This window comes from Dendrobium catenatum, unplaced genomic scaffold (assembly GCF_001605985.2).
Source record: "Dendrobium catenatum unplaced genomic scaffold, ASM160598v2 fragScaff_scaffold_133, whole genome shotgun sequence".
In the NCBI taxonomy this organism is placed as follows: domain Eukaryota; kingdom Viridiplantae; phylum Streptophyta; class Magnoliopsida; order Asparagales; family Orchidaceae; genus Dendrobium; species Dendrobium catenatum.
In genome coordinates, this window is record NW_021318595.1 from 6,008,906 (window position 1) to 6,025,294 (window position 16,389).

The following is a 16,389-nucleotide window of genomic DNA, read 5'->3' on the forward strand; positions in this document are numbered from 1 at the left end:
CAAGATCACCGAATTCTGATGTCATTAATGCATTCAAATACTCAATAAATGGTCCACAATCAAGGGATTTTACATCCGCCGTCCATCCAAACAACTCCCAATTTACCCTCGATCTTCCTCATATTTACAGGCTATGTCACTATAGGAAATCTATAAATAGACACATCACTTCTCCTGAAGGGGGGCCCCAAAGCAAGAGAGCAAGATAAAGATCGAAGATCGCTATTGCTACCTAGCTCCTCCTCGACCACCGCCTGGAGTTCTGCCAGACCACCAGCTGATGCCAGAATTCTGCCCTGCCACCACATGATGCCGAACTTCTACCGGACCACCACCTGACGCTCGGACTTCTTCCTGACCACCACATGATGCCCGGACTTCTGCCAGACCACCACTTGATGCTCGGACTTCTTCATGACCACCGGACTTTTACCGTACCACCTTTGATGCCAAATTTCTGTCGGACCCTCACATGATGCCCGAACTTCTATCGGACCACCACATGACGTTGGACTTCTCCCAAACCACCGCTTTATGTACGGAGTTCTGTTGGACCAACACCTGACACTGAACTTCTACCAGACCACCACTTGACTCCCAGAGTTCTGCCATACCACCACATGATGCCCGAACTTATGTCGGTCCCCGACCTGATGCTCGAACATTTACCGGACCACCACTTGATGCTCGAACTTCTACCAGACCACCACCTGATGCCTGAACTTATGTTGGTCACCATATTACTGTCATTTCGACCTTCAATGTCTGCCGACTATGATATCATCCTTTCGACCCATATCGCCAGACATCAGTCCTCCCGACCTCTGTCACCATATTATGATCTTTTCGACCTCCAATGTCAGTCGACTACGGTCCTTACAACTAATATCGCGAGACTATGGTCTTTCCGACCTATGTCCCTTGTCGACTACGATCCTTCTAACCTATATCACCAAACAATGGTCCTCCCGACCTCTATCACCATACTATGATCTTTCCGACCTTTAACGCCCTTCACTACTGTCCTTCCAACCTTCATCGACCATGAATTACAGTCTCGTCAACCACCATCTCGTCGACTACCGTCACCCGACTACGGTCCTTCCTACCTCCGTCGTCTGTCATAGTCCTTCCGACCACCGTCACCTAAATACGGTCTTTCCATCCTCCATTGCCAGTCAACTATGATTCTGCTGACCAAACGAACATATCAATTCTTATTCTTCCAATTTCTACCATGAAATGCACTATGTATGATGTATATTTGTTACATCAAACCAAAGTCTTTCCCCCAAGGAGGGGCCTCATTTGTAATCTACTTCAAATAATAGTGGATTCATTCAAACTTTGCTAGACCTCATAATTTTTCCCTTATTTAAGAGTTTTTCACGTAAAAATTTTGGTGTCTCTTATGTATAATACGCCATCTATCTTACATGATTGTGTGTTGGATCTGAATACAAAGTTAAGATGTTATATTTTATATTTCTCTATCGTCGTGAATATTCTAGGATGCAACAAGAATATATGCATTTATTTTATTCTATATTTCTGAAAAAATAAATAAAGCCGAAATTCCTGTAATTAAATAACTCCTTAAATTAATGTCTTTTGTACAAAGATATCTATCTTGTTTTTTTAGGGAAAAACTAAGATATCTGTCCAGAGAAAAAATATATTTTTATAGCTGTTAAGAAAATTTGTGACATAAAATAATTTAAAAAAATAAAAAAAAAGGACTCAGAGACCGACCAGCCAAAGCTCAATCGTAGCGCACTATCGAAGCCGTGTTGCGCTTTAAAGCAGTCGCCGCACAATTACTGATCCCGACCGGAGTCTCTTGCTCTCTTCTCTAAGGAGGAAAAATAAATCGATATTTTCTTTTTATTTCTTTTTTGTAATCATTATATATATTAAAAAATAATTATTTATTGAATTTTATGCAGGCTTCAACAATTTCTATATTTCATATTAGTATTTTTTGAATTAAGAAAAACATATTATATCGTTAGAATAAAAATGAAAACTATTGGATTTATTAAAAGATAAGTTTATTTTATAAAATAAATTTAAAAAATAAGTCATTAAAAATAAAAAAATTATATATTTCTTATCTCAAAATAGATCAAATAATTGTAAGACTCGTCTTTATTAAATTTTAATTAACATTATTTAAAATATAATATTTTATCTAAAAATATGATAATTTTTTTATATATTTTATGACCTATTTAACGCAAATAAATATTTAAAATTAGTACAAACATCACATATAAAATTATATTTCTATAATCATTTTTTTATAATATCCTAATCTCCAAATATTTAAAAAATATTAATAAGAAATAGCGATCAAGGTTTCGTTTGGGATAACTTTCTTACTGTTTCTTAAAATAGCTTTTTAATGTAAAAAATAAAATTTTTGTACTAGAAATCTGTTTTAAAAAGTAGTAAGAATGTCATCCTAAATGAAGTCTAAAGTATTACAGAAATAAAAAAAATGTTTTAAGCACAATTTTTTTCACATATATATCCTTAAATTTTAACTTTTAATTTTTTTTTTAAATCTTTAACATTTCCTGCAAAATTTGAATGAAGGATTATTTAATCAAAATAAACAATATAAAATTTTAAATAATAAAAATCAGAATTTAAAAAATTATTAACGTCTGACACATTTTTTTTTTTCAAAGATGAAGAAAACGAAACACAAAGTGCGATCGCTCTCTCTCTCAACCGTCCACTCTCCGCTCCTTTAATGCCTCTCCCTCCCCCTATTTATTCCCACTTCCCCCTCGCCATCCTTCTTATTACACAAATCTCATCCGTCTCCCCACAAAAAAAACCCTCACACAAGCAAAATCAACCACAAACCATGACCCCCACCGCTGCCGCCGCCTCCCTCCTCCTCCTCGCCCTCCTCCTCACCGCCTCCACCTCCGCCTCCCGCAACCCCGATCCCGCCGCCGGCGGCTTCTTCGGCCCTGGTAGTCAGTTCAACATCCCAGGCTTCGGTGGAAGCGGAACCAACAACGGCTGGGGAAACGTCGGCGGCGGATATGGCGGTGGCTACGGCGGCCCCTCCGGCGGTCACTCTCGCGACGGCGTTGTTCAGCCCAGCGTTGTCTGCTCGGAAAAGGGACCCTGTCTTAACAAACGGCTGATCTGTCCGGCTAAGTGCTTCACCTCGTATAGCAGCTCCGGCAAGGGGTACGGCGGAGGCGGCGGCGGTGGTGGATGCACTGTTGACTGTAAGAAGAAGTGCGTCGCATACTGTTGATGAGCTTCTTCTCTGCTTCTATGAGGTCGATCTGGTTTAGCTTTTGAGTAGTGATGATGATGAGTGATGAGTGGTGGTGATCTCCTGCTTATGTAGCTGCGGGTTATGTATCATATCGTATAGCTAATAAATAAAATTATTATATGTTCTGCGTGTGAGATTTGACGCTAAGGCTATGTTTGAGATAGATTTTCATATAGTTTTATTTTTTCATTAAAATCATAATTTTATTTGATTCTGATTTTATTTATTTATTTTTTATGAGAGCTAATTTTATAATCAAAATTTTTAATATATGATATTTCAAAATTTTATTTTTTAAAAAAATATATATTTATAATAAAAGTTATTTTTCTTAAAGGTAGTCCCACATTATAAAATAAATGTTTGTTATTATTAATGTAAAAACTTTTTTAATGGGGGCAAAATAAGTGTAGGTCTGATGCCCATGAGTGGTCTCGCTAAGTTCTGCCGAGAGATTAGTTACACCATCAAACACTCACTTTGGAGATTATATGCTGGATTAGACTTTTATTTTATTTTATTTTGAAATGAATTAGAGATTAATATAAATTTTATTAATTATTTATTATACTTTATTCAATTATTATAATAAAAAATTAATGAGAATATTTTTATTATTTTTCCTTTTTTTTATTGTGATTTGGGGGAAATGAACAGCAGATCTGGTGGAATTAATGGAGGGGTGGTGAGATTGACTTTATGTGGAGATCTGCCTATCCGTTTGGTTTTTTTTTTAATCCGTAATTGGTGTCCTATACAATTTAATGGCATGAGCTTTTAATATTAATAACAATAAAGACATAAATTCAACAAGTCTAATCAAAATTTGAATAAAGTATCGACATATTTATTTGGCAAAATTACTTTTAACCTTTTGAAAGTAGTACCGAAAGAGATGATTTTCAGTAATCGGTTTGGCCGTATAATAAATGAGCATTTACTTGACTTTGGGAATTAACAACTTTGGCAAGTAAAATACTAAAATTTGTAATTTTTTTTCATAAATTTATATATATCTTAAATTTTGGTATAAAAAAAATAGTTTCTAAAAAATTGATGATTTTATTTTTATTGAATAATAAATATGATGATTTAAATAGAGGTAATATCTATAATTGTCATAATAATAGCAGTATCTCATGCATATAAACTAAAAATTAAGATTTTAGTACTCTCAGATTTTATTTGGGACGACTTTCTTACTGCCTTTTAAAACCGTTTTCTAATACAAAAATTTGTACTAGAAAGCTTCTTTGGAAAGTAAGAAAGTCGTATCAAATTAAGCGTAAGTCATCTATATCTTTTAACAATATATATCATTAAATCAGTAATAAATGATGAGCATTAATGACTGTAGATAGGTTATTTTTTACGATTAATATTTGATTGACTTAGAGATTTTATTTTAGAAATATTTCTAGAATAGGAATTAATTTCTTTCTTTTAATTATTAATCTTTTGATTAAAAACTAATTATGTGCTTTAAAATCATTTTTACTTTAAGGTGAGTGATATGTGAAGATATGAAGACAAATATTCAATATTAGTTAAGGATTCATATATTTGGTAGAGCAACAATATGTTATACAATAGCATTACATAGTTTTCAAATATTTTTAAGATGTTCATACCTCATGCTTTGTACCACTCGCACAAAATCCAAACTCGTAAGGTTTGTAAGCAAGCCTTAAACTTTGCTCTCAAGTTTCTCCATTTTAGAAGACAAATTATAAGCTTTTATTTACTGATCCAAGATTAGTATATAGATGAGGTCAAAGCAACTCATAGGAGAATCAATTGGCTAGCCATTGTAGCATGATCGTTAAAGAAGATAATCTCTTTACAATTGACACCATAAAGATTATCGGTCTTCAAAACCGATCGCTTGGGTCTGACAAATTCATCACTCGAAGATAGTTACTCCACATCAAATAACCCACCATTGCAAACAAGTGAGATCAATAATAAGTTTGATCAATATTCATCCAACTCATCTAATATGACAAAGTCTTAGATAGAGATTCAACCCTACTGATGTAGTGGGTCGGCGGAAGAATCGAATCTGCTAGAAGGAACATCAAGAACAAGAGAACAAACAAAGCTCAAAGGCTTAAAATCATATAATATTCATCATTGATCTTTCCTACTACAATACTTGCATATTTATAAACTAATAAGAACATTCTAGAAGCTAGTAGTAATAAACTTGGATAACATATTCCTAAAGCTGTATTTAGTTAAGATGTTCCTACATCACTTACAAAAATTACTAACAAAAATAATATCACTAACAGGTGTACGGTTTTAACCTAACCTTCACTTTAGAAATAAAAATTAACTTGAAGATCTACTAAAAGGATTTTTATATTAATATCATAGTTGATTTCAACTAATTAAGGTTTTGTTTCAGGTAGTTTTCATACTGCTTTATAAAATAATTTTTTAATATAAAATTAAAAAAAAAACTAAAAAACGGCTTTTAAATACTGTAAAAAAAATATCCCAAATGAAACCTCAATCTTCGGTTGTTTACTTGTAGTTTAAGCTATTTGTTTTCTAAGGATTCAAACATCTAATTTTTATTTTGATGGTCAAAGTCAATAAAATTATCATAAAATAAAAAGAAGCAGTCCAGGTAAATTTACATTGGCTCTCTTTTGGTGGTATGAAGCGTAAATAAGACACCTAGATGTATCTAACTTTTAAGAAGCAAAGTATTAATAAAATATCATATTTAGTATCTAATTTTGATATTTTTGGTTCAATATTTCAATGCTAAGAAAGATATGTTTCAGTTTTCTTATTATTTTTTAAAGAAATTTGATAGCATAAAAATTTTTGAGGGGGTTCATGAGAAGAAGATTGGTTTTCTTATTATTTTTTTAAAAAAATTTATAGCATAAAAAATTTTTGTGAGGGGTTCATGAGAAGAAGATTGGTAAAAATTACACATAATAGGATTGAAGGAACTCATGAGAGTTTTTTTTTATTATTATTTTTTTTCAACAGGTTATATAACAAAATTATTATGTAGCCTCAATTTTGACTTCAATAATTCATTTAAACAAAAAAATTTTGTTTAATACAGGATAAATGATGGTCAAATCAACCCTCTACATGTCTTGATAAATGATAACACTACAAAGTTAAAAATCACCTATTAGGGTAAGCATCTTCATAAATGGCTTCAATTTTTTCATTAAAAATTGGATCTCTATATTCTGATATTTATTAAAAAATTTAAATGAATTAAGTTCTATGATGCTTGATATGTCACCGAAAATCATCTTAATTAGGCACTAATCTTGAGGAATATTTGAACTGAAAACTTTCAAAATTAAATTTGGGACCATCCATACTCTAATATCTTTGCATTCAAATTAAATGTCTTGACAAGACAAGCCTAATGACATGAAAATCGGTCCAATATGAGTCCAAATGGGTTCGAATCAAAAAGCTGAAGCATACTTGGAATCTAAAAAGTATTAATTTAGTATTTAAAAGATTTCAAAATATGACATTTATAGTCAAATCGAGCAGCTTGACTAGATGAATCCAAGAGCATAAGATCACTTGATTCTGACATCATTAAGACACTTAAATGTTTGATGAAAGCTCTTGGATTAAAAAAAATCAATATGTACCATATGATGGAGCACCCTTAATTTGTCCTAGATTTTCTTCATATTTATGGAGCATACCACTTTCAAAAATCTATAAGTATGCCCTCATTCTTTACATGAGGAGGGAGAAAAAAGGGAGAATATAGAACAAGTAAGAGCTCTATTGCATTTTCTAGCTATTGTCTTCGATAACCATCACCAGCTAATTTCCATCATCACCGACGATCATCTTAAAAAAATCATCACTTTCTCCATAATACTAAAAAAAATTAACCTAGTTGTTGGGTACATTTTTCTGTCCATGGACATCAATTTTCTAAAATCCTTCTTAAGAAAATTAAGCCTTATTGATCTTTATACTCTTCCTCTTCTTCAACAGTTAAGAAAGGAGGATATTTACATAACTCACTACATAGTGAATTTTGCAATTGAGTCAGGCCCTATGATTTTATCCCTTTCCGATTTTTCCACGCTGGTATTATTATTTTTATCTATTCGTGCTGAATCTTTGCACATTACTAAGACGTGAAACATAAACTCTACCAACTTAAATTTTCTGACACGCAACAATGCCATCCACCTTAGCCTATTATTTTAAGAGTAATTAGCTTTTAATTTAAACTGAGCAATTAGCTTTTTTTTTCTCTTCTTCTTATATTAGGGTTAAGCTCCTAATAAACATTGCTTCATTTCGTTTTCATTAAAAATTGGTTCTCTTTAATTTGATCAAAAGTTAAAAGGAATTTAGTACACTGATACTATCCACCTTAGCTATTAGTTAAGAATTATTAGCTTTGAAATTAAAGTAAGTAATTAGCAATTTTTTTTACTTCTTATTTCTATTCCATCAAATTAAACACAGTTTCAATGCAACAGAGCAAATCCAGGTAGCATTTAGGGCATCTCCAACGGAGAACTCCACTTTTCACGGCAAAGTAACGCAAAACTTCAAAATGCGAACGCCATTTTATGTGTTTCTGAGAAGGTAACGATCCTTCTTCCTTTCGCGTGTTTTTCCAGTTGAGAGCGGAAAATGACGTGGGTGCGTCGCACTGTTCACCTGCAAGGAAATGACAGAAAATTTGGTGGTTGAAGGGACCGAACGATGCCATACGCTCGTTTGACTTTCGGTTGGAGATGACCTTAATAAGAGATGGGAAGACCTTGCCGCAAAAGTTCCGTTACATGATAGATTTCAAAAGCTATTTTTTACACTGCTATAAATCATGACATTTGAAGTTTCGTTTGAGTCGGGACAATTTTCTTATTATTAAAATTATTTTTTGTATAAATTTTTTATTAAAATATTATTTTAAAAATGATAAAAAATTTGTTCCAAATGAAATCTTTATTATCTGAATATGCACTGAAAAACAGATGCAACTTCTTTATGATATATCACAAAAATAATGTTTAAATTAAATTAATTTGAATGAATAGGATGCAATTCTTCAAATATCTATAAGCGCTTATTAGGAATCCTCTCCAATAATTATACCCTTTAGGTGATTATAATTATCTTTTTAAATTCCAAAATAATTATAAAAAAAAAAACAAAAGCAATTAATCCCAATCATCTAAGCTGATTGGATGGATTTGGATTGATAACTGCAACACATACAGTAATTGAAGTAGATTCATATCCTAACTAACAAGCACTAAAAAAGAACTTACCATTTTCATTGCAAAAAATGAAGCCTCTTAGGCTATTTGTAGCTTAATTTCTTAAAAGGATACTTAGCAGTGCATGATATATTCTGCTGTGTAGTAACTGCATGATCCAAGGAAACAGGTTTCACAGTAGGAACAATTATTTTGTGCGGACACTGGACGGTTCTCCGGTCCAATTACGCCCCGAGCAGTACCAAGCACAATATATTTTTGAAGCGACGTGGCACATTTTTATTGATCTCTGAAAGTATCCGGATGCTGCACGTAATATTTTTTTCTTCAGAGCAGAGATATAAACTGGTAAGTTGGTGCAGGTTGTTGCCTTCTCAAGCACCAAATGCGTGCATCTGAATACAGATTTCAGACCTCCACAGCACCAAATTTAATCACGTAAGTTCACATTCAGATTAACTTTTAATACAAATGATTGATGACACAGATTCAAATCCAATTGAGAGTGGGAGATGAAGGACCAACGAGGAGCTATGTACAGAAAATCAGTAACAAAAAACACAAGCACATACAATAAAACGATGGAATTATGAGAGGCATAAAGCATTCATTCGGCGTCGACTTCATCAACATTTAACCAGTCGTCCTTGTTCTGTGGGCTGGTGGAGCTGCTTCGTTTTGCTGGACTCTCTGTGTTCTTGTTCAGCTGAACCCAGCCCCTTGATTCTTTCACCTGTGTGGGACTGGACTTCGAAATTGCTTTGTCATCCTCTTCCTCCAGATCACTGAAGGATACATCTTCATCGTTTCCTAAAGGAAGAGCATTTTCTCCTGAGCCGCTGGCTTCACCAGTCTCATCCTCAAGCCAATCATCTTCATAGCTTTCACCTTTCTGTTTTTTGGACTGTACTGATGGGTCTTCTTCAATGACAGATTTGTCTATGATTTTCACCACGGTACTTTCAACTGGGTGCTTCTCCGTTTCAATATCTATGACAGGAATGGACACGAATATGTCCTCAGGTTGTGGTGGTGATGGCAGGTTTTCAGAAGAAGTGATGCCTGAAACTGGCATGACACTGACTCTCCCTTCGCTTGGAACAGAGGGCTCATACTGCTCATCCTCTTTCACAGAGGAGGAACTTTTTGCTGACCCCTCTGTATTTGGTTTTGTACGGGTATGAAGATCTTGTAATAGCATCGCTCTGGCTTGCACAATCTGCAAATGAGAAAAATGGTACAATTGTTTCACACGATTCATAGCTGCATAAAGCCATCCTTAGCACATGGTCGTGGGAATGCTAAATGGAAGAAACCAAGACTTTGTGTGACAAATAACCAAAGGATGTCTAGACAAAGTTCGTAATTGTGTACTATAAGCCAAAATTTTAAATTCAGCCAGCACATAAAGATGAGCCCAGAATTGGCCAGATTGAGAATTGCATCTGACTTGTAATTGACCTCAGAAAGCTTTAGGTTGACTCATTAAAATTGTATTGAAGTGAATGATAAAGCAAACAGGATAAGATTGTAAATAAAGCTAAATACATACAAGCTTAGGTTATTGTTAGACCGGTCCAGGAGGGACCGGCCATTGGATACGCTAGGCAGAAGCCTGGTTCCGCCTACTGCATTGTTCGCCTCCCTTGGGGTGGGGGGGTCCACACACTAATGAAGATAGAGGAGGGGCAGGTGAAAGGGAAAATTGAATTGAAGGGGCTGCTTGGGTTTTTTACTTTGAATTGCATGTTTTTAATAGTTATTTTCACTCTAGGGTGAGGTTTATGCTTGATTTTGGATAAAATTGGTTTGTGCTTAGGGAGTTTTGGGCTCTAGCTGTCGGCTGGGGTTTGGGAGTTAGATCTACCTCTCCAATTGAAGATCCTTGTATCTTGTTGCTTTTCTTTCATACTTGCAATAAAAGTGATTCGAGGTGTGTTCGTCCAATTTTCGCTAGTGGTTTGTTGTTTTGGGTTGAAAGCTCTCCTATTTCCTATCAAATTGGTATCATAGCATTTTTTTGGGACCTATGGCGGCGAAGATGGAGGTGTTGGAATATGAGATGGATCAACACAAGGCTGGGATGGAGGAGAGATTTTCCGAAATGGAGGGAAGATTCACATCCATTGAAGGAAGGTTCTCGTCCGTGGAGAACTGCTTTGGAAAGATAAAAGACATGATGAAGAAGTTGATTGAAATGCAATAAAAGGCATCTTCGGTTATTCCTACGGCTGGTCTGAAGGGGAAGACAGTTTAGGAAGATGAGGATGAAGTGGAGAGCATTTTCCCTCAAGGACCACCATGGGGGATTCCAATGGGAGGTGCGTCGGGAGGTAACTTCAAGCGACTTACAGAAGTAGAGGTGCATGATAAGCGGGTAAAAGGATTATGTTTCAGATGTAATGAGAAGTATACACCATGGCACAGGTGTAAGGACCGAATTCTTCATATTCTCACTGTCTGCGATGACGAGGAAGAAAACCTGAGGGAGGTTGATGTGAAACCAAATGCGAAAACAAGAATTGCACTTTAGAGATTTATAAAAGGTTATTAACTTCGCATGTTAACACTAAAGTCTAGCTTACTCAAGTAAAGTTCAAGAAAAGTCATGACAGAGTAAGCCATGGTAATTGATTAAACTTGAGGATTACAAGAGCTTTGCAAAATAATAACCAAAAGAAATCTAAATGATGCAAATAGCCATGATAACCAAAAGCCTCACGTTTAAAATATAGATCCTTCACCTTGAGATCCTTTAATCAACTCTTGAACGTGGCGGTTAACGGAAGAGGATCGTAAGCAAACTTAGAGATAGCACCATCACACAAGTGATGCTGATAGGATTCGTCGTCGGGGAAGAAGCGGGAGTTGGAGGAGCGGGTGGATGGCCGTTGATGGTCCAATCGTAGTCCGAAAATTGATCGTCGATGATGTCCACGACGGTGGGGAGGATTCGGTTTAAGTAATCTTCCACGGTGTCGTCAAAATCGAACCAGACGTCGAAGAATGGGGAACGGGTGATGTGGATGTCTCCGTAGGCGTCGAGTACGAATCCGCTATCAATTTCGGGATCCGCCATGCATCCTTGCCGGGAAAGAAAGGAGCACCCAAAAGGGAAGAGGGGAAGAGGAGATGGCGGCTTGGAGGGAGGGTTGGGTTGGCTTGGGTGCTCGAGGGGATCAGCTAGAGAGGGCACCAAGAAATAAAAACAGAAAAATCTGAAATTATTTCAGGTTTAAGTGGGTGGGAGGGGATTAATTTGAAAAATTCAAATTAATTCAAATAAAGGATGAGGGGGGGGGGAATAGGGAATTAAGGGGGTTGAATTGGGGGAGAATAGAAATTAATTTAGGAGAGAGAGAAGCCCAGTGAAGGGGGCCGGCCACATAGAGAGATGGAGGAGCACAATTGTCATAAGTAGAGTGGGGACCACAACACTAATCAAGGGTTTAATTAAAATCTGAATTAAATTTCAAATTTTATAAGATAGGAAAGTTTCCAAATAGATGAGCAATCAATTGGGAAAATTTTAAATTTCAAATTTGAATTGAAATTCAATTAAAATGATTGCCTAAAATTAAGGAGCTAATTTTGGAAACCCTTTATAGCTCTTGAAAATTTTGAAAATTCAAATTTGAGATCTCAAGGAGATGGGCCGGCGGCTAGGGGAAGGGGGCGGGGCAAGGGCCAAGGTGGTGGGGTTGGTCGGCCGGCGGGTGGTGGCTGCCAGGAGGCCGGCGGCCTGGACGGAGCAGGGAGGGGCGGAGGCAAGGAGCAAGGGGGAGGAAGAAGGAAAATTTCTAGGGATTTGAGTGGTCACGAATTCACTCACCTCAATTATCCTCAATCCAAATCCCCACAAAAATAGCTTGGAAAGAAAACCTAAAACTCACAAAGAGATCTATCTTCTCCGAGGAACTCACTAAGAGATCTAGGAGAAATGAACTCACAAAGAGAACACATGAGCAAATTTTCATTCATCAAAAACTAAACTATTACAATGCAAGAGGCCTCATATAAGTAGGCCAAAATGAAATAAAAGGAAATGACACAAATGCCCTTCCGGGCTACATAAATGATTCAATGCCCACAGGGGCAAAGTGGGAAACAAGAAATACAAGCATAAAATAAAATGCAAATAAATCAGAAGTAGAGGCTCTGGATCGTAGCAGTTGATCTGCGTATCCGGCGATGGTACACGTGTCGAAATCTAATGTCCTCATCAGAGGTGGGAGTGAGGCATCAGCGAAGGAGGAAAAGCTGCATTTAGACATGGCAGAGGTCTCCTTAAACTCAGTGGTGGGGTTCACTATGAATCACAAATATGAAGCTAGGAGGAAAAATAGCATACAGGGAGGTAGTGGTGTTGATAAACAGTGGGGTTACCCACAACTTCAACTCCAACATGGTCATACACCAATTGGGGGTGAAATTGGTGGACATAGGTTGATATGGGGTGATGATGGGTATTGGGAATATGGAGATAGGTAGAGGCTTGTGTAGGGGAGTGGTCCTGACTATACAGGGAGTCTAGGTAAGGGAGAACTTTTTCCCATTGGAGCTAGATAGCACTGATGTCATCTTGGGGATAAGATGGTTGCAGACCTTGGGGTATACCAAGGTAAATCGGGGCATGCTGACGATGGTGTTGATGGTGGAAGGGAGAAAGATGGTGATTAAGAGAGAGCAAGGCTCTCCAATGCTATTGTGTCTCTCAAAATCATGGTAAGGGCCAGACAGAAGGTGGAAGGACGAAGGGGCAGACGGAGGTGATAAACAAGAGCCTGGAGACATACCTGCAATGCTTTCCTTCAGAGACACCTCGGCTGTGGGCCAAGTTGCTGGTGTGGGCAAAGTACTGGTGCAACACTTTGTATCATTCGGTGTCCCAGATAACTCATTTTAAAGTGTTGTACGAAAGAGATACACCTCATTTGACGCACTTTAGGCAGAGTAGATGAAATATTGGAGAAGATTGAAGCAGTAGTATATCAACTGAAGTTATCACCGACCGCTATAATACACCTGGTTTTCTACATGCCACATTTAATGAGAGCTATAGGGGATCATGCAGCCAATGCGGAGTTTCAAATGACATTGATAAAAGATTAGGGAGGTGGTTTGAAATTAATAGAGTTGGAGTACAACAGGGAAGTAAGGAAACGCTGATAAAGCGGAATAGCCTACCCGAATATGATGCCACATGAGAGCCATATGAGAGGATGAAGCATCAATTTATATTCTTCCACCTTGAGGACAAGAGAGTTCTTTGGGAGGGGTTTACTGTTAGACTGGTCTTTGTATATACTAGACGGAAGCCGGGTTTCGCCCTGGGCATTGTCCACCCCCCTTGGGATGGAATCCACACACTAACGAAGAGAGAGCAGGGGGTGGGTGAGAGAGAAATTCGAATTGAAGGAGTTGTTTTGGTATTTTACTTTGAATTGCATGCTTTTAATAGTTGTTTTCACCCTAGGGTGAGCGTTATGCTTGATTTTGGCTGAAATTAATTTGTGCTTAGGAAATTTTGGGCTCTAGCTAACGGCTAGGGTTTGGGAGAGTCAGATCTTCCTCTCCAATTGAAGATCATTGTATCTTGTAGTTTTTCTTTCATAATTCTTGCAATAAAAGTGATTCGAGGCGTGTTCTTCTTCCAATTTTTGCTTGTGGCTTGAAGTTTTGGGTTAAAAGCTCTCATATTTCCTATCAGTTAATCTACTGAATTTGTATTGATGTGATAATCCGTGATATCATCATCGTAATTCTCAACATCATTGGCCTTATATGGGTGAATTTAATGAATTCTCATTCTCCATTCATTCTTATTAAGTGTATCATGAAAAGGTAGACTGATGTTAACCAAATCTTTTTGTTATGGGTGGACAAAAACATCAACTAAACCAAGAATGAACCACATAATAAAAGTCAGTCAGTTTAATTGATTTGTTATATGTTTGAGAATGTGCTTAAACCAATTTAGTAAATATATAGTGAAACGAACAACTACTATACATCAATTATTTAGTGAAATATAGCATTTTATTATATTGAAACCTAATCTCATATACATAACACAACCTAAACCGGCTTCAATTCTTCTCCTCTCAGCTTTTCTCGCTCTGTAACGCATCACTTGTGTGAGACTTGACTAAATTGCTACTCAATGAGTTTAACATTTGATGAGATTGACTTTGGCGTTGCTTGGAGAGACTACGCTCACAGTGCTCGGTCTCTGCATTTTATATACTGTTGAGATGTTGCCTCCGACTGCGCTCACAGTGCTCTGTGTCTGCAATATGTATACTGCTGAGATGTTGCCTCCTTTCACAGAAATTTCCATTCTCCACATTACTGACAAAAGTCTTCTAAAAAAAAATTGACCTAGCCTTCACACAGAAAAGCAACCCTTTTCCATCTCTTCCTCCTCGCTAAACTTTCTATTTTATGCAATTAGCTATTCTGTTGATTCTTCTCCAAACACCGATTAACAAATGCTCTTAACCATAGAATTTAGTGCACAGGGTGAAATGTTTCTATTGATTGCTTCCTAAATCTGCAAGATAGTTTTTCAAGGACTCTCCCCTCTCATATTGTATACTTCATGAGGTTAGTACATGTATTGTAATTTTTTTTAAATACACTATAATGCCATTTTAATTTTGAAATAACTATTTTAATCAATGCTTAACTACTAACCATACATGTCATTATTTTCAATTTGAATTAAAGTTTAAAGCTATAAAATTTTTCTTCTATCGGATTATTTATATCAACAACTTTACTTAATCACTAATTACATATAAATAATATTGAAACAAAATTTAGTGCATGTAAATTTAAATTTATTTGTTAAAGATTAGTCACTTCTACTCAAAGCAGGGCAGTATAATTCAACTAACAATTTTATTTTATTTTTACTAAATTTATCATCCCTTGCAGTTTACGGCCATTGAATGGTAATGATCTATGCATCAATCAGGAAAAGCTGAACAATATAAAAAAAAGATTTTGAAAGTAAGAAAAATATATAGTCAAAATGCTAGCAAATCAAGAAAAAGCAGCTTTACCATCCAAGTAAGATTGAAACATCTACAGCATAACGAATTAAAAGCTACTTACTAAATTTTAGGATAGTTATCAAAGAGAAACAATGGAAAAACAAAGGAAACAGCTTACCTGTGGAGTTGACAGAAGTTCAGCATCATGCTTATTCAATCTAGAATGCAGAAGCACAAAATATATCTTCCAAAAGCACCCTTCGCTCATGTGACTTGGGCAGAGCTCTATCCTGAGCGCTGTTAGCCTTGGTTCAAGACGTTCCACAGCCAATGCATGCTCTTGCTGGGCATCAGACATTTCAAAGTCTATAAAAAGAATATGATAAAACATGTAAGAAAAAACTCCGGAAAATAAAATTTAAGCAAGTAAAGTACCTAAGCCATTAATGCAAAATAATATTAATAATGCGCTATGGCAAGACTATATGATGATAATTCAACAGGATAAGTAGAATAACCTTAGAATACACATTTATTAGTAATGTTCTATAAATGATTAGTAGCCAACAAGGTGAAGTTGATCACACAGGATCAAGTGATTCTATAACTAGATGTTGTTTGATAGTCAGTCTTGGAAGAAACTACGTTTCTGATTCAAGACTGCAAACATCTGGCATTCTGATTTGAAAAGAATTGTGCATAACCATTGTTAGGATAGTAAACAACACTATTGTGCGGTCTATGGACACTGCAATTGCTCTTATGTTGCCTCTGTAAGCTCTTTACAGCCAGAAATGTTGAAGAAACCGGTTACCAGAACCTTGCCGCATACACAACTAGA

The 16,389-nt window shown here is 36.1% G+C and overlaps 2 protein-coding genes across 2 annotated transcripts; one reads left to right on the forward strand and one right to left on the reverse strand.

Moving 5' to 3' along the window:
• Nucleotides 1–2,796: 2,796 nt before the first annotated feature.
• Nucleotides 2,797–3,440, forward strand: LOC110106153 (cold shock domain-containing protein 4-like). The gene has a single exon (XM_020835929.2). The coding sequence runs from the start codon at nucleotides 2,876–2,878 to the stop codon at nucleotides 3,278–3,280; it is 405 nt and encodes a 134-aa protein (XP_020691588.1). The 5' UTR covers nucleotides 2,797–2,875; the 3' UTR covers nucleotides 3,281–3,440.
• Nucleotides 3,441–8,979: 5,539 nt separating this feature from the next.
• Nucleotides 8,980–16,128, reverse strand: LOC110106150. Its single transcript, XM_020835927.2, has 2 exons — nucleotides 15,727–16,128; nucleotides 8,980–9,769 (listed from the first exon to the last, which is right to left on the reverse strand). Exons 1-2 carry the CDS (start codon nucleotides 15,937–15,939, stop codon nucleotides 9,158–9,160), a joined length of 825 nt encoding a protein of 274 aa, XP_020691586.1. The 5' UTR covers nucleotides 15,940–16,128; the 3' UTR covers nucleotides 8,980–9,157.
• Nucleotides 16,129–16,389: the final 261 nt, after the last annotated feature.